Here is a 19,354-nt window from a genome sequence, read left to right on the forward strand (position 1 = left end):
TATTTGTTAAGTCATCAAACCAAATTTAGGTAACTATAAAATACAGTGGCTGTCAATTTGCAGCTCCACAATAAAAACTTTAAAAAAGTTGTAAAAATTATTTTAACTTTTCGTGTGACCTTGTAATACTATTATAAGGATATGATTAATTAGATGAAGTTTGAACCGCACAAACCAAAAGAGAAAGGCGTTTTTATTTAAAAATAAATTTTTGCTTTACTTACATATAAGCAACGATAAAATTTTATGAATTATATTTTTTACATATATTCATATTGCTTACATAATACTTGTTGCACATATTTTCTCTTTGCTAATAAATTAATAGTACGAGTTTAGTAGTATAATTAATAGTACTTCATATTATGTGTGACTTGTTGAAGCTTGTGATACAGCAAATAAATAGTGCCAAGTTTAGATGCTGTTCAACCGGATTGCAGAATAATATACGCATATCTGCTTTCCATGTGATTAGTTATTCAGTGGAGGAAAGGTTAAATCTACTAGCAAACCTAGCTACAAGAAATCCTGCTGATTCTTCCCAAAGTCCTTATCATCTCATCCTTTTTATTGTATAAATTATTACAATTCATTTTTCTTGTCTTTCTGATTATTTGCATTTTTTATAAAAAAAAACATATCTATCATGAGTTATATATTTATGCATTAAAAAGTATTTCCATAATTACGTCTTTTATAGGTGAAGATGGCAGTTCTACAGACCAATGGGAAAGATTTTCCATAGACATTGAGACAGGGGAGATATCCGTGAACTCTGCTACAGTTGACTACGAGGAATCTAAGCAACACGTCATCTGTGTCAATGCAAGTTCTAGTAGAGTGGACGCTTCTGTCTGGTCAGTTCAGAGAAAAGTCATTGTTGATGTAGTGGACATCAATGACCATGAACTCTATTTCACTCACACTAGTGTATCAGCTGGTGAGTCCTGTTTAATGCTGTTTCGTCAAGTCACTGAAATTTGTCTAAATCAATAAAAAAAATCTTTTTTAGCAGCAAATTAAGTAGTTAAGTACATATAATAGTCTTTTTTCAGGACCTAATAAAATAATAATTTTTTCAGTGGCTAATTAAGTTAAATTTTTTCTGTCAGCCGCCAATAAAATAATAGTCTTCATTCAGCGGCTGACAATTGTTAATGTCTTTTTATACGAGCCAATGAAGTTTCACAGCCATGATCATGTTTTTATTCATGCTTTAGGAGAAAATAACAAATTAGCGTTGGTGTAGTGTAATCAACTGTTTAAAACTCACATATGAATGCAGCATTTATCTGTTAACAGGAAACGCACTGCAATTATGTAAAAAAACTATTTGCACAGTAGAAAACAGTCTGATTACATAAACATGTTCAGATGCCATTCCATTGTTTTTTTGTCTAGTCAGGACTTCTTTTGCCATGCATGACGTGACTCTAACAAACCACACTTTATTATGTACTATTGACCCAGATTGTATTTGGTGATTGAGGTTTGGAAATAATTTTGATCGATTAAACCATTCCACAAATGTTACTAAGCATAGGACATAACAAGGCTGTAAGAGGAATTGTAACTCGAATGGGAATTTTGAGTAAGAGAATATATCTCAAAAAGATGCTCTCAATAATTTGTCAGGAATACTTGTTTTAAATTGGCATAGCCAAAAGATCACCACTGAATTGTCACAAATCCTTAGGCTTGTTGCGGTAGTGATGTCTTTATTAGCTGACAATGAGCACACAAGTAGTAAGAATCACAGGCTCATCATTAGTGAGCCTATTTTTTTTACTTTCAGCTTTTTATTTTTAAAAACTTTTCAACAGTGTCAACAAGCAGTGTAAAATTTCAATGATAACCCTATGAAACCATGAGTTATTGCTGACATATAATATGTGATGATGATTTTCCAAACCTTCAGGTTAGTTTGCTGCGTTCAGTCAGGGCTTATGCACTGATTGAGCTTTCCGCAGGTAGGGTAGGTCTGATAACAATATTCCTGTAGATAATGTTTTGTTGTGTAAAATTCAATGTTAAAAGATCAGGTTGCCACAATTGCTTTGCACCTTTCTGTTCTGTCAACTCAAGTGTGAAAATCGTTGCTGTTGAATATTTATGACTCACTTTATTTATGATTTATAAAAAAAGTTGGTTGAGAATGTTCGTGGCTCCATAAAGTAGCTTTCTGTTTTGAAAATACCTTATGGCTGCAGACCCAGTCTCTTGTAATAGGTGTGTACAACCAGGGTAATTAGTGTCTCCTTCAGTTTAGAAGCTTCTCGGCATTTTTCAAGACATCTAAACTATTGCGTGACATGCCCTCATCATGCTACCAATAAGCCAACATTTGTGCTGACAATCCACTTCTTCATTCCTCTAGTGATAACAGCAAATGTGGGTACAGGCCAGACTGTTGTGATGATAGAGGCAACTGATGAAGATGACATCGCTGCCGGAGAACTGACATATGAAATAGTGAGCATCGAGTATATCAGAGGCGACCTGACTGTGTCGGGCAGCCAGAATGAGACTATCCGATCTGCGTTCTCCATTGACAGATTGAATGGAAAGGTTAGAATTTTCAGAAATTTGTTTGAATCTGTTGTATACAACCAGCATTCATTATTTCTAACAGGCTTCCTTGTGCAGTAATCTTTGTTAGCCAAGTTGTATTCTACTGTAATTAGTATTCTAGCAAGCAGGTAGGCCAAACCAATGATATACAGTCCCCCCAAGGATAGGTGACGGTTATCATATGGGCGAGGTTTAATGATCGCGCTCTGTTAGGATTGTGCTAGCCTGGGTTTCGGAGCTAACACAATTCTCGCGGGGCGGTCGCATTGCCTTGTTAGGTTTTGGAAAACACGACTCGCTGTTATTGCGTCATTAGCTCATTCAGTCAGTAGGCCCCGCAGTTCACAATAGCAAACCTTGAATTTTTCTACAATGCAGGGGTAACACCTAACTAAAAATGGATCCATAGAAAATAAAACATTTCAAATTATCTACATTTACTAATTTTGAAATTGGTAGGTGTCGTAGTATATGCTTAAAGTTAAATATAATTTACCCAAAATTACCCGAACAACGGCCTTTTTTTCCTAGTTTTTTCTTAATATTTTGCCACTCCTAATATAAAATGACAAAATCTTTCATCATTGTCACATTGTTTTACCTGGCCAATGAGATGGGACAACAGACAAAACTGTGGAGTGTAGTTTTCATACTCAAAATCTAAATATAAAACCGAATTTGGGCTATTTTACGACTGCGACTATCGTAAAATGGTCGCAATCGTGAATGCTTGTGAGTGGCAACTGACTGATCATAGCGGTGACAATATTGGACAACTATATTTACTTGACAACAAAATGAAACCAACAGATCAGTAAAATAACCACTATTTTTCATAATATCGGTAAATTTACAAAGTGCTTTATTCAGCATATTTGTTTGTTCGGGTGCCGTGTTCGGGTGCCGTGTTCGGGTGCATCCCAATAGAGCTCGATCATTAAGCCTCGCCCACATAATGCCCATCGCCTATCCTTGTGGGGGCTGTATATCATTGGTCAAACCTTCTATTTTGTAAATGAACATTGAAATTTCTGACCTACGTAAGACGTCATGTCTTTTTAAGATGGGCATTAATTTTTTGTTCATCCATCCACCACCGCCACATTCATCAGTTAGGGCTAAGTGGTTGCCAACCCTATAGTATCTACAACATTTTAAAGAGATAGCCAAAATGTTCATTTTTACGAAATGTCTGATACTGCGGTAAACTGTCTGAGTCATGTTTGCTATATATATTGACATACTGCTAGCATCTTTCTTTTTTCAATAAACTGTTTTATTCAGCAATCAATATGTTTCATATTTATGTTTCATATTAGTTTTATTTTATTCACTTAGTTTTATTGAAAACTCAGTCTAAACAACTATAACGATTTTAAAGTTTACTAATTCTTGGTAATGAGAGAAACAACTCTGTGCTTAATTTCTCATTTTATTGATAAACCCAAACTTTAGCAACTTTTACCATTTTCTAGATTCCTCTGTCAAACTCAACAGAAAATATTTGAAAGTTTTGATAAATTTTAGAACTCGATTTAGCTACACACTAAAATTTTGAATGAGATTTAGTAATAAATAAAAGCTGACCTTTCATCCTAGAAAGCATTGTGTTTGAAAAGAAAGGCTATCTAGCAAAAACTAAGGAAGTCATAACCATTGATCTCTAGAGCTATTAGAAAAGTATGCATAGGTTGTTGATGTCATGACAACATCTAGGATTGGCTTATATATACCTATGCTATAAATCTAAAAGCGTTAAACAGTTCGATGCATCAAAAGCACTCAGCTAAGGAAACTCCTTTGCTCTATTGTCAAGGTTATTTATTCATCTATCGATGTTTTAATTAAGCAATAGAGAATCTTTCTCCAACCATAAAATTGTTGCAGAAGTTTGATTCTAAGGTATACAATGTTTACAGGTGGCGACGAATCTACCAAACTATATCAGCCTGGTCGGTGGAAGATTCCTTTTAAAAATAAAAGCACAAACTACTATAGAGAGTGCAGACATGACCCTCATTGTGAGTTAGCTCTTTTCAGTTAGAAAATCAATGTGATTGTCCAAGAGTTGACAATTCCTATTGTACATATGTACGCATTTCTATTAATTGGGCTGACAATTCTTGCTCTACATACATATTTATTAGCTAGGTATGCATTTGTAAGGATTTTTGTAACAAAAATGTTTTTTGAACACAAATTAAATTCCATGAAAATATTTATCTTTGAAGTATGTTGATAAAAAGTTTCACTTTTATGTAAATTATCAACTTTATGTCTGTATTCTTTAGAGCATGCCTGAACATAGTTTAATGTTATATTTGCAGATATTTGTGAATGATCCAAACGAGCAACTCATACTAGTAATAGATCGGTCTCCAGAGGAGGTCTCTACATTCATTGATGATTTCTTTAGGTGTGTCCTTGTATTAATCTTTAGTATAATGAAATTAAGTGTTTGTATGTCTGTTGTCGTTAGTATGTCCAGGTAATAGCGGTTCATATGTCCAGTTAATAGCAATTGGTTAAAATATGTTCCCTTGCAGTCCAGTGCGTTATAAGAGATGTGTAATGATTATATACATAACTAGCCAAATGTCCGGCGTTGTATGATTATTAAAAACAGCTTATAAGCATTGGCAGGTAATGTAGTTGCCATTGGCTAATTTGAGTAAGCTAATATCCGTATTGCTTAACTTACTAATAAGAGCCGTGAAAGCAAGCTTTAGTAACATTACGCGTAATGCAGAGTTGTTACGCATATTTTAACTCAGATGACTTATGTTGCCCAGTGAATCTATTGCATCTCGTGTAGCTTAGTAGATTAACTGGTCGCCTTGTGATAGGAGGTTCTGAGATCAAATCTTCTGCCATACAGATTTTTCATTGCTAGATTTCAATCGTTATAACTGGACAAACACTGAACAATGATGATAGATGATAACAAACTTAGAGATCTATATATATATAGATTATTCTACAGCATTACAGCACAGCACTTGGCTTCACATCTGTACACCTGAATGTGCTGGTTCGATTCCTGAGAGGTGTGATCTTTTTTCATAGCTCTTACTTAGCCAATGGCAACCACATTACCTGACACTGTTTATAAGCTGTTTTAAATATTGAGTGCTGGTTCGATTCCTGAGAGGTGTGATCTTTTTTCATAGCTCTTACTTAGCCAATGGCAACCACATTACCTGACACTGTTTATAAGCTGTTTTAAATATTGAGTGCTGGTTCGATTCCTGAGAGGTGTGATCTTTTTTCATAGCTCTTACTTAGTCAATGGCAACTACATTACCCGCTACTGTTTATAAGCTGTTTTAAATCTTGAGTGAGTGTGTAGCATAAGAAGTAAGAAATGTTTTTCAAGAAAATTTTGTAGCTATGCTTCGAGTTTTTGAATATTTGAATTACCGTATGCATTGGCCGGACGCACAGAAATAAACAAACACCTTTATTTAAAAATTAAGATAGTAAATGATGTATATGTTGATTAAAATAAATTTTTTATGCAAAAATCTTTGTACTACCCATGCAACACTGGGCATTTAGCTAGTCTTTAGTATAATAAAAGCAGTTCCTGTTTGTCTGTCCATCCAACTGTTCAGAGCCAGTGTTAGAAGTAATGATAAATATTGCATTAAATTGGACCCAAACACAAGACATTCAGAGTCGTAGACAGACACTCTAACATCTGTGGCAATCAACTGCATTACAGTAATTCAGAATAGTTGTGCAGCTACTTATTCTCTGCACTTTAAGTGCACATCAGATGATCTCATATACGTAATACACCCGGCTGCTAGGGTACTAGTATTTATAAAGTTCAGTAGTAACTTTTTTTTGGCTTTTTTGAGTGTCAACCTTCACCTCATTGCTTGTAATAATCTGGCCTCGTGTACTTTGCAGTGACCTCAATGAAATCCACAATGTCGTCTTCGTTATACAGCATATAGAGTACCATTCCATCAATAACACTCAACAAACTGACCTGAACATGTGAGTGCTTATCTCCCCTTGTCATAATTGTCACATCCCTTAACTCAATGCTATGAGTTATAAAGCATTGATGGCAGCGTTCAGTCTGTGCGATTGTCTTGCAGGACGGATATTTATTTCTATGTCGTGGATGAAGATGGAAATCTAGTCAACTCAAGCTATGTAGAAGAGATACTGCAGGCAGGGTATAATGCCAGGCAAGATGAGTTGTTCGCTGACTCGGATGTCGTCACAGGAGGCTCTAAATACTCGGTGCGTCCATCCTGAGTTACCTTCAGTTAGAGCAATCAGAAACTATGATTGTTAATATCCGTAAATGTAATGATACAAGAATTTATATCTTACGCAAGGCAAGTAAATATGGCATGTGTTGTTTTAAAAAATGCACTATTTAAATCACCAATTCAAACTCGAATGTAAATAACTAATATATTATATATTTAATATCTTTTATTTTATCTTTTGTCCTAAACTCTAACCCTGGCTTCAATCAGATTATAAAAAGAGCAGTGTCTGAAAAGTCGGAAGGCGATTGATAGCTCAGGTGTTAAAGTCTACTAAACTGAAGGTCAGGAGTTTGAGTCCCGCACAGAACAATATTTTATTCTAACCTTTAACCTTGGCCTTATACAGCCGCACAGACCGACGGACTCAGCTTTTATTATTGATTATAGAAAAGATTCTTTGTTATTTTTCTCTCAGCATTTCATGATTAGGTGCCACCACTACCGGTCGTCTTATACTTCTTCAACTGTCACACTCAGCTCCCTCATATCTTCAATTGTCACACTCAGAACCCTCATATCTTCAACTGTCACACTCAGCTCCCTCATATCTTCAACTGGCACACTCAGCTCCCTCATATCTTCAACTGTCACACTCAGCTCCCTCATATCTTCAACTGTCACACTCAGAACACTCATATCTTCAACTGTCACACTCAGCTCCCTCATATCTTCAACTGTCACACTCAGCTCCCTCATATCTTCAACTGTCACACTCAGCTCCCTGATATCTTCAACTGTCACACTCAGCTCCCTGATATCTTCAACTGTCACACTCAGCTCCCTCATATCTTCAACTGTCACACTCAGCTCCCTCATATCTTCAACTGTCACACTCAGCTCCCTCATATCTTCAACTGTCACACTCAGCCCCCTCATATCTTCAACTGTCACACTCAGCCCCCTCATATCTTCAACTGTCACACTCAGCTCCCTCATATCTTCAACTGTCACACTCAGCCCCCTCATATCTTCAACTGTCACACTCAGCTCCCTCATATCTTCAACTGTCACACTCAGAACCCTCATATCTTCAACTGTCACACTCAGCTCCCTCATATCTTCAACTGTCACACTCAGCTCCCTCATATCTTCAACTGTCACACTCAGCTCCCTCATATCTTCAACTGTCACACTCAGAACACTCATATCTTCAACTGTCACACTCAGCTCCCTGATATCTTCAACTGTCACACTCAGCTCCCTCATATCTTCAACTGTCACACTCAGCCCCCTCATATCTTCAACTGTCACACTCAGCTCCCTCATATCTTCAACTGTCACACTCAGCCCCCTCATATCTTCAACTGTCACACTCAGCTCCCTCATATCTTCAACTGTCACACTCAGCCCCCTCATATCTTCAACTGTCACACTCAGCTCCCTCATATCTTCAACTGTCACACTCAGCTCCCTGATATCTTCAACTGTCACACTCAGCTCCCTCATATCTTCAACTGTCACACTCAGCTCCCTCATATCTTCAACTGTCACACTCAGCTCCCTCATATCTTCAACTGTCACACTCAGCTCCCTCATATCTTCAACTGTCACACTCAGCTCCCTCATATCTTCCTTGGCATTAATCCAGAAACCTTCTTTTAGGTTTGATTGGTCTTCTTGTTTTTAATAATTCTATACCTAACAGCTATCTTGTAAGATACCTTCATGACATGCGTCTGCTATATCTTAGTCTCCACACTCTCAATTTTAATCCAATCCTTTCAACACGTGTTTTTTCCCATTGTATTTATTCGTGGTCATTTTCGTTACAAATCTCAACTCTGCCCTATGAACTTTTCCTGTCGCTCGTCAACGCTGCTGTCTCTGTGACCTATATATAACATGAGTAGCCTCACTACTGTGTTGTACATTTTGCCCTTCAAATTAGCTGATACTTTCATACTACAGATAATACCTGACACCTTCCTACTACAGATAATACCTGACACCTTTCTACTACAGATAATACCTGACACCTTCCTACTGCAGATAATCCCTGACACCTTCCTACTGCAGATAATACCTCACACATTCCTACTGCAGATAATACCTGACACTTTCCTTCTGCAGATAATACCTAACACCTTCCTACTGCAGATAATACTTGACACCTTCCTACTACAGATAATACCTGACACCTTCCTACTACAGATATTACCTGACACCTTCCTACTACAGATAATACCTGACACCCTTTCCAACTAGTCCAGTTTATATTGTTTGCTCTACTTATCCGCTACATTCACCACCTTTTCTCCACATCTTTGTTTTTACCAACTGTTCTTCCTGCATTCCTATTCTATAGTCCTCTAGTGCTGCACTCATACTCAACTTTACCCCTGCTGATCTTCAGTCGTCTACTTCTCTTAGCTCAGCTTGTTCCATCTTGTTCTTACGAGTAATCGTATCATTTACAAATGTTATGTGTATAATAGATACCAGTAAACAATAAGTTCATAAGCATTTTTTTCTATTTTTATGACATGCTATCATGGTGGCTATTGCACGCATCATACAGAGCAAACATCGAACTCCAACATATAGATACAGAGTATAGCCCAGATCAACTATTGAACTACATATAAATACAGGGTTTATGCAAGGTCAATTATACAACTACAACATACAAATACAGGGTTTATCCGATGGTAACTATATAGCTACAACATATAAATACAGTATTTATCCAATTTCAACTATATGACTACAACATATAAATACAGTATTTATCCAATTTCAACTATATGACTACAACATATAAATACAGTATTTATCCAATTTCAACTATATGACTACAACATATACATGTAAATACTGTGTTTATCCAATGTCAACTATATGACTACAACATATAAATACTGTGTTTATCTAATGTCAACTATATGACTACAACATATAAATACTGTGTTTATCTAATGTCAACTATATGACTGCAACATATAAATACTGTGTTTATCTAATGTCAACTATATGATTACAACATATAAATACTGTGTTTATCCAATGTCAACTATACAACTACAAAATACAAGGGTTTATCCAATGTCAACTTACATATAAATATAAATATATGTATATATATATATATATACATATGTATACATACGTATATATATGTATATATATACATATATATATACATATAAATACAGGGTTGATCCAAAATACAAATAGAACGATGGTTTTACGAAGGTTTTAGAGCGAGTGACTTGGCTAATTTTAGTTATCTAGTAGATGTAGTGAACTACTTTTATTACTAAAGAAAATGTTTTGAAATATTGCGGCTGTCAACTTGTCGATGACATTGCTCTGTTCACTCATAGAATTCTATGCAAGAATAAGTATTTTAGTGGAGAACCAGAGATGTTGGCATGTCGGTTATCATAATGAGACAACTCCTAGCTCGCTGGCAACAGTACCTCCGACACCAGATAATTATATACTTAAACAATAGCATGATTTGCGCTTATTGCTTATAACAGTTCTTGAAAGTTTCACTGCAGAGCTTGCAGCTCCATGTCACCACAGAGCAATTGTAAGGTACTACATACTCTCTTACTCTGTATATTAGAAGGCAGTTGCAGAGCAGACAACTCCCTAGCTAAATGGTCAACTTACATATAGCTATAGTTACTCTTTCATCACAGCCCATCAATGCTTGTTTAGTTCCACTATCCAAGCCTTTTTAGGCTGTATCGCTTACTCTTATCATATCTGGTGCCTTTTGTTTCTAGAGACAGACGAGTCGGGTGGAGATGGTCAGCTGGGCAGACCTAGAATGGATATGGTTGCTGATCCTAATCTCTGCCTGCATGCTGTTTATAGATGCCATCATACTCATATGTTGCCTCTTCTATTTCCATGACAAGTATGTTTCTGTTTATATGTGTTGTCATTTGTCCAAACTGGATAACCTGAACGAAAAAATGCAATTTTATGTGTCAGGCATTGCATTCGCTTACCTGCGTCTTTTGTGTATAACTTGACTTGTTTGTGATCTGTTTATCAAGCACTCTCTCAACATTTTTAGAAATTTTTGGAAAATTCAGGCAGCGATCTACTGAATGTAGCCATATTTAAACTAGTTGACATTCAGCTATACAGCTACATACAGTTAGCTGTGTGTTATTTAAAACTGTTCTTTTTCATTAAAAACTAATTTTTCAAAACAACTGAAAACAACTTGTCTTATCACGCTGCCATATTTTATCCGCTTTTCATTTTAACTATTAAATGCTTACATTAAACCAGAATTCTAAAATTCCTTCAGTTGAGACTTACGGTAAGAATGTTACGATTCTCCCTCTCGTCTATCATTTTATCTTTAACTGCTGAGCCGCTCTGACCCGCTGGTTTTAACTGTTGAACTGCAGCTGTTTTTGTAAGAAACCAGATCTCCCTGTTTAGTTAGCATGTAATTACTAGTTACCTTTTCAAGGCAGTCTAAACTAACGGTACAGATACTTGAGCCTGCTAAGATATGACTTGACTAACTCAGAGCAAACATTATTTTTACTTGCAAACAATTCGAGGTTGTTTACTGTACAAATTATTATCAAGTTTATTCTGGTTTATTCTAGTTTATAGAAAATCGACCTGGTAACACAAATATCAAGTCTATGAATAAATTTTAATTGTTTATTTTTATGTTTAAAAATTTTAATTGAAAGTGTATTTGTCTGATCACTAACATTGCTTATTACTTAACAGGTTTTTAGTTACTGTAGGGGTGTTATTCCAACCAGCCTTCAAAGGAGTGAAATATAATCATTTACAAATTAAGGCTATCAGTATAAGATTTAGCTCAAATATCTTAAACAGGGTATCGCTTTAATCTTAAAATGTTAAGTATATTTGTAATTACCGTATGTTGTAAGCACAAGACGTCGGTAATATGTATTTCTTTGAGTTATTTAATGCATTTTCAGATTTAAGTAAGACGCTGGTCATTCCAGGTTTTTGTTAAAAGAATATTTTTCTTAGCATATAGTCGAAGACTGTCTGGTGGGGGAGTAATTCAATAGTACATTTTATTCAATATACTGTAGACCCATTGCATAGTAAAATACCTTAGTGCAATGTGAATAGCCTAGCTGCGTTAATACATTGTTGTACTGTTATATCCCTCCTTGAATTACATCCCATATTGTGACAGAATGTTTAGTGTAATGTGTTGGCTGTATAACCAGTAATATTTGTTATTTTAGTCATTAGATCAACTATGGCGGAAATGGTATAGATTAATTTTTTCAACTTAATTTTCACGAGAAGTGAACCAACAAGAGGGCGGTGTCATTTATCATCTCAGTGAATATCGTAGAGATCACGACACACTGAACATCATAGCAGAGATTAAAATATGCAGGCGTCTATTCTATCTGTAATACTATAATTATATTTGTGATACTATAATGATATCTGTAATACTATAATTATATCTGTAATACTATAATTATATCTGTAATACTATAATTATATTTGTGATACTATAATTATATCGGTGATACTATAATTCTATAAAATGTGTTGAGAGTAACGAAGCTAGTATTAATAAATTATATACCTGATATCTAAATTGGCTGTTTCTTCTATGAAAATTTTGTAATTTGATGCAGGTGTAAAAGTCTCAATTAATCCTCTGCTACAGCTTGAGAAGCATTGTCTAAATTGCCTAAATAATAACCATGAATGGGTATACTTGTGTTTCTATATAATGCCATCTTCACAGTAGCTGAGTTTGTCTTCTAAATTTTAAACTAGCCATTTTAAAATTAAATTAAATTTCATTTGACCGATCTGGTCTGGAAATTCACCGACTGGGAGCTTAAGAAACAAAAAATATTAATAACTAGCTGTACCACCCGGCGTTGCTGTACCACCTGGCGTTGCTGTACCACCTGGCGTTGCCTGGGTACACCTGGGTAATGAAAAGTCTTTGGACAGAAAATTGATTTGTCCTTAATATATAGCAACATTTACCATTCTAACTTTGAAACTACATATCATGAGAGAAGTGTTTTCTGTAGTTGAAATAAATTAGGAGAGAAAATAAAAACAACTGTAATAAAAGTTTTCAAACTTTGTCAAACTGTAACTTTCAAACTTTATATCATAAGGGAATAATTTTGTGCAGAACAGGTTCTTTCCTTTGGAGGTATTAGACAATGTGTAACTTCTGAGAATACATGTATTTAACAGATTAATAAAAACAAATATGACAGAATATGGTAGTATTTTGTGGTTGAAATTTTATTAGAACAATGTCTGCCAAAAATGGTTGAATGAAAAATTAATATTAATAATAAAGGTTGGAAACTAACTAAGTAATAATAAGTAACAGTGATAGGACAATGAATAATGGTTAAACTTCAAACAGATATTAAACTCAAATTATGTTTAAAAAATGCAAGTTGCAATAAAAACGATAACGTAACAAACTGTAAAAACTTATATTATAAACTTCAAAAGTTATACAAAGTTTATAAATGTAATAAGACAATGTAAATCTACCTATATATATATTTCTCAAAGTATGTAAATGTATGTAAATATAAGAGAGTGAGGAATAACTGATACTAACGATAAATCTTACAGATAATCTTACATTAATCTTACAAATGATTGTTGTAAAATGTGACAATAGTTATGAATTACTAATTGGTTAGGTTTAGAAGGAAAGATGTGTAAGCTAATACACAAAGTGAGCACTGATAAAAAAATTTTTTGATACACGAAACATTCGGCTGTTGAGGAAAGGAAATAGCGCTTGTTACTATACTACATTGCTATTAAAACAAGCGCTAATTTACAAAATGAATAAAATTTAACAAAATAAAAACAACTGTAAAGGTTTTCAAAATTTTTCAAACAACTGTAACTTTCAAAATTCACATCATGAGGAAAAAGTTTTCAAACCACTGTAAATTTAAAAGTTCATAACTTTCAGCGACGTATAGCTTTTAATAACGTACAGTTCAACCTATTCTAGCTGAACTGTTCTAGCATTGCTAACCAAGTTTTTCGAGATCTGAAACAATTTTTCCCATTAAAATAAAATTAAGTAGATTTTAATTCGTTCCAAGATGAAAAAATCTTGGGTAAATTCGGAGATATACTTCAGTAAAGTATTTTTTGCAACATTTCACACCATAAGCTGTACTGTATACTGCATACTATAAATAGAAACGGGTATATATAAATCGTGTTTAACTTTAATAAAATGTTTTATATTTATGATGATGGAAAAAGAAAGCAAAAGTAAACATTTCGTACGTTTGGCTTTTAAAACATCCAAAGCATTAAAGGTTAAAATACAAAACTAAAAGTTGCAAAAATAGATAATGAAACAGCAAAAATGCAACAGATAGTTGCATCAAAAATCGTAGGAAAAAGGAAATGTAAACAGCAATGGCCTGTTTACTTTACATCTTTACTTAACAACTGTAACTTTCAACTTCATATCATGAGGAAAAGGTTTTGTGCAGGACAACTAAATTAAAAATAAACAAAACAACTGTAGGGCCTAAATGTTTTCAAACCACTGTAAATTTAAAAGTTCATAACTTTCAGCGACGTATAGCCTTTAGTAACGTACAGTGGAAACTCAGTTATCGAACATAATCGTTCCAAAAGGTTGTTATGTGTTACCTGTTAGGTTACATTATGTGTTAGGTTGTTCTAGCGTTGCTAACTGAGTGTTTTGAGATCCGAAACAATTTTTTCTATTAAGATAAAATTATGTAGATTTTAATCCTTCCAAGATGAGGAAAAACTTGGGTAAATTCAGAGATATACATCGGTAAAGTATGTTTTCAACATTTTACACCATAAGATGTACTGTATACGGCATACTATAAATAGAAACGGTCATATATAGATCGTGTTTAATTTTAATAAAATGTTTTATATTTATGATGATGATGAAAAAAGAAAGCAAAAGTAAACATTTCGTATGTTTGGCTTTTAAAACATCCAAAGCATTAAAGGTTAAAATACAATACTAAAAAATATGCAACAGATAGTTACATCATAGGAAAAAGAAAATATAAACAGCAATGGCCTGTTTACTTTACATCTTTTAAGGAGACTCATCCTCCAAAACAGTTTAGGGTAACTCGACTGGAAGGGTTAACTCCTTAGCAAAATTCTTCGGTAGAGGAGGCGTCGTCCCACATGGTTTCTCCCTTTTTGTAAAGCATTTACGAAGTGTAAAATGCTTATCCGTTTCCAAGCGTTTCCGGAGCTTTGTTAATTGCATTTCCCATGTTAATGCGCATGCTCCAGTGTAGTCGAGAACCGAATTTATGTTTAAGCTCCGAGGCAAACAAATCTCGAAATCTTTGGTGAAAAACCTAAGGCTAAAATAATTAGCACGCGCAGGCTGTATATTTTACATGAAAACGTACACGATCGCTATGGCGTTATCGCTCAGTGGTAAAGCATCCGGATGAAACCCTCATCGATGAGAAAGCCGTCGTGAGTTCTAATCCATCAGATTGCGGTAAACCAAGATTTTAAGACCTATAGACGGAAAGCCGACATATATGCGACATACTTTGAGAAATTTATATATGGAAGATGTTGAAAAAAGGCTGTGATTGGCCGACCCATTTGCCAAAGCAGTGAATTAAGTATTAACAAATTTAATTTAATTAATTTAAAATGAACAATCATTTACTTGAAATTTTCTTAAGTTTACTAATATTCTCGTGAATGCTCAAAATAGATGAAAAAACCTCAGATTTGAACATTTTCAGTTGTTATATTAGAATAACAGGCTGTATTTGCTGCCAACTGCAAGACTGAGGATACAGGTTTGTGTCAAAACATTTTCTCTTGCATCACTCTTCTTTAAAACTCTTCAAATGTTGCCCAGGTTGGTGAAGCACTCTCCTGCAGGGCATTGTTTTCCTTTTACCTATATTATATAAACCTTTCTTCTCACCCCACATCAACTGTTGCATAATCATTCAGACATCTTCAAACTGCCTTTGCGCACCTTTTGATAGCGTCGCAATGAATCACAGCATATTTCATCCGCTTTCCCATGTTTCCTCAGCTTAGCTGGCGTAGCCTACAGCCCTGTTGACCTATATCTCTGGCCGTGTTGACCTAATTCTAGTTGGCTCATCTTAAATGTTCGAGTGTTTATTTCACACAAAACTCTTACAGTCGCATTTGCAGTTGCTAAGAATCAGGATGCAGAAAATCTGCCTGCAGCTAAATTTTCGGTATGACGTCGACGGCTACCGCTGTCATATCATTCAGTAAATAGTAAATAACGCTCTTCTAAACAATGGAATTCTGAGAGTAGACGCTTCTGATGAGACAAATTTGCACTTTTTTGTGGTATATCTTCTCAAGAATCTTAATTCAGATGGCAGTATAATAGCAATAATAATGATATAATAACAGCAATAATATTAGTAATAATAGTAATAATGATAGTAATATTGTAATAATAATAATGCGACTGGAGCTAACAATACAGTCTTCAGCACAAGATTATGTTGCTCTAGCAATAATAAATTATGCAAACTATCTTTTCAGTTTTTTACCTAAAGCCTCTTATAAAACACAAAATAACAAGAATAATGAAAATAACATGAATAATAATAATAATGGACAACAGTGTAACATTCAGAAGGAGCATTGTGAAAACTTTACAGTAATAATGATAAACGCAATAATAGTAATAGCTGTCCAAGATGCGAGCTGACTGAGAAACCATCTTTTTCTCTACTATTCAGCAGGAAGACAATAATTATTTTATAACTAAACGATTATCTCAAAGTAGTTGTCAGGTCTGGAACTCATATGTATGTGGTTGGTAATAGCTGTGGTCCAAAGTGGCAGGTGCACGGCTGTGCGGCTATTAAACGTGATTCTCTTTATGAGTTGTTGTGTAAGTTGTATGTTGATTACATCTTCAGCTCATATAAATACTGATGGAGGTCATTGTTCCTCTTGTATCTCTTGGGAGTTGCTGCCTGAATGTGGGTGGCGTGTCACTTACATATGGGCTGCTAATTTCCTGTCGCTATAATCTATGCATCTGCTATTTTAGGTACATTACAACCCCACCAAGGAAGAATCTGCAGCCTCTTTGTAAGTTGATTGCGCAATGTTTGTGTTGGGAGATCATGTGCATCAATTTTCTCTCACCAAGATCTCTATGAGAGAGCTCAGGGGGTCTGTGGGTGGATATCTTCGGAAGCCGCCTTGCAAGCGTGTTTATACTTTGTTTAGAAAACAGAATGCCTTAACCCTTAACATTCTTATGCTGAGCCAGTTCTTTTGAACTATAGTTCTTTCTATCTGTGGTACTATAATTATATCTGTGGTACTATAAATACATCTGTAATACTATAATTATATCTGTGGTACTATAATTGTATCTGTGCTACTATAAATATATCTGTATTACTATAATTATATCTGTAATACTATAATTATATCTGTAATACTATAATTATATCTGTAATACTATAATTATATCTGTGGTACTATAAATATATCTGTAATACTACAATTATATCTGTGGTACTATAATTATATCTGTGGTACTATAATTATATCTGTAATACTATAATTATATCTGTGGTACTATAAATATATCTGTGGTACTATAAATATATCTGTAATACTATAATTATATCTGTGGTACTATAACTATATCTGTGGTACTATAATTATATCTGTGGTACTATAAATATATCTGTGGTACTATAAATGTATCTGCGGTACAATAAATATATCTGTAATACTATAATTATATCTGTAATACTATAATTCTATCTGTGGTACTATAATTATATCTGTGATACTATAATTATATCTGTGATAGTATAATTATATATCTAATGCTATAATTATATTTTTGATATTATATAATTATATCTGTGATATTACAATTATATCTGTGGTACTATAATTCTATTTGTGATACTATAATTTTATTTAGAACGAATTTTAATAGGAGAATTCATATTCTCTTGAATAGCAGCAATGGAATCTGAAAACTTGAAAAATGTGAGAGGATTTCATTGAAAAGACATCCTATTTTGTTGGTATTTTATTCATGTAGATTATAGTAAATCTACATGATACATACATATTTTTTGCAGATGTGAAATGAATGTAAATGTCTAATAGCCTTGGATCAAGGAATACTCAGGAAATATATGTTATACGGAATTTTTCTTTGGAGTCCTCATACCCTCTCAAACCATCTCACCATACTGTTTGAGACCAGGGGCTCTGTTTATTACTTCTCCCTATGGCTTTCATGCTCACATTTCACACGGATCTGCATAAAACACTTCTCCCTTTCAAGCACTCTTAACGTTTCTGACAGTGATCCGATCATGTCGTCTATGTATATTCCTTTGCTCGACCACAACAAAGCCAGCATTCCATGCTTGCTATAAATAACGTATGTAGATATATCCATGGTGTATAAATACAAACAAAAGCTATTTATAGACAAGCACAGAATGTTGGCTTTGTTGTGGTGTAGGTAACGATATTGTTAGAATAAGTGCCGCTGCAAATTCCTCATCAGACGTCAGGTTATTAACCTGTCACCCATCAACGCTCTTTCAGCTTTTGTGTACACATGACACTGGACACTAGGATTCCAGTCTGTGACCACCTTGACACCCTATATCTACAATCTAGTTGCTTATCAGTAGATGCTGTGATATATATATATATATATATATATATATCAGCTATGTTCACATTGTATTATAGTACAGAATGCTCAAATTCATATTATCCTATTATGTTATTATATTATTTCAAAATTATTGCAAAAAATTAGTAGTATTGCAGTAGAATATTGAAGTACAATTTCCAATGCAGTATCAATTTGACTGGATGTTTTTGTATTTGAAATTTTTGAAGACGCAGTTTCATGCATTTTCATGCATCTCCATATTTATAGTTTATGAAATATTTCCATTTGTTCATCTGTTAATAAAAATGCATACAGCTTTCGAATTGCATGGAACCCTGATCTTTTTACAACTCATTTGAAGGCTTGTGTCAACCTCCTGTTGTGAGCTAGAATTATTGATTGACCGACAATGTATATTTGGCCTCTATTTCTAGTCTTATTACCCCACATGTCCTCACGGAAACCTTGTCCTGCTATTCTGTTAAGAACTCTTCAGTATTTTGGTCCAATTTTTAGTGCCAAATTAAACTCACATATTTATGTATGGAGAAGGGCTGCTCTTCATACTCTGACCTCCTGTCATTTCCTGTAACTGGTCCACAGAACCGTTGACCAAGTGAATAATTAAAACATTTCTGGTGATATTTCCGTTTAAAGAAAGGAGTCCATCACATCAAATCTCAAGTATAATAACATGTATTATAAGACGACGCAGTTGCAAGCTACACGGTTGATTAACAACTTTGGATTTGAACAATGAAATCTATTCAATGTGCAACCGGAATAGTGTCAAGTCTGATGGCATTAATTT

General features: G+C 34.4%; 1 protein-coding gene across 1 annotated transcript in view; it reads left to right on the forward strand.

Moving 5' to 3' along the window:
- Positions 1–18,796, forward strand: part of LOC137387823 (cadherin-87A-like) — a 54,722-nt gene extending 35,926 nt beyond the window's left edge. Inside the window, exons 31-39 of the mRNA XM_068074336.1 lie at positions 701–940; positions 2,378–2,568; positions 4,491–4,592; positions 4,899–4,987; positions 6,487–6,576; positions 6,681–6,828; positions 10,598–10,731; positions 16,930–16,970; positions 17,990–18,796. Coding sequence (XP_067930437.1) covers positions 701–940; positions 2,378–2,568; positions 4,491–4,592; positions 4,899–4,987; positions 6,487–6,576; positions 6,681–6,828; positions 10,598–10,731; positions 16,930–16,970; positions 17,990–18,000 — 1,046 coding nt within the window. The 3' untranslated portion in view covers positions 18,001–18,796. The remainder of the gene's footprint in view (positions 1–700; positions 941–2,377; positions 2,569–4,490; positions 4,593–4,898; positions 4,988–6,486; positions 6,577–6,680; positions 6,829–10,597; positions 10,732–16,929; positions 16,971–17,989) is intronic.
- Positions 18,797–19,354: the final 558 nt, after the last annotated feature.

The sequence above is a fragment of the Watersipora subatra genome, chromosome 1, assembly GCF_963576615.1.
Source record: "Watersipora subatra chromosome 1, tzWatSuba1.1, whole genome shotgun sequence".
NCBI classification, from domain to species: Eukaryota; Metazoa; Bryozoa; class Gymnolaemata; order Cheilostomatida; family Watersiporidae; genus Watersipora; species Watersipora subatra.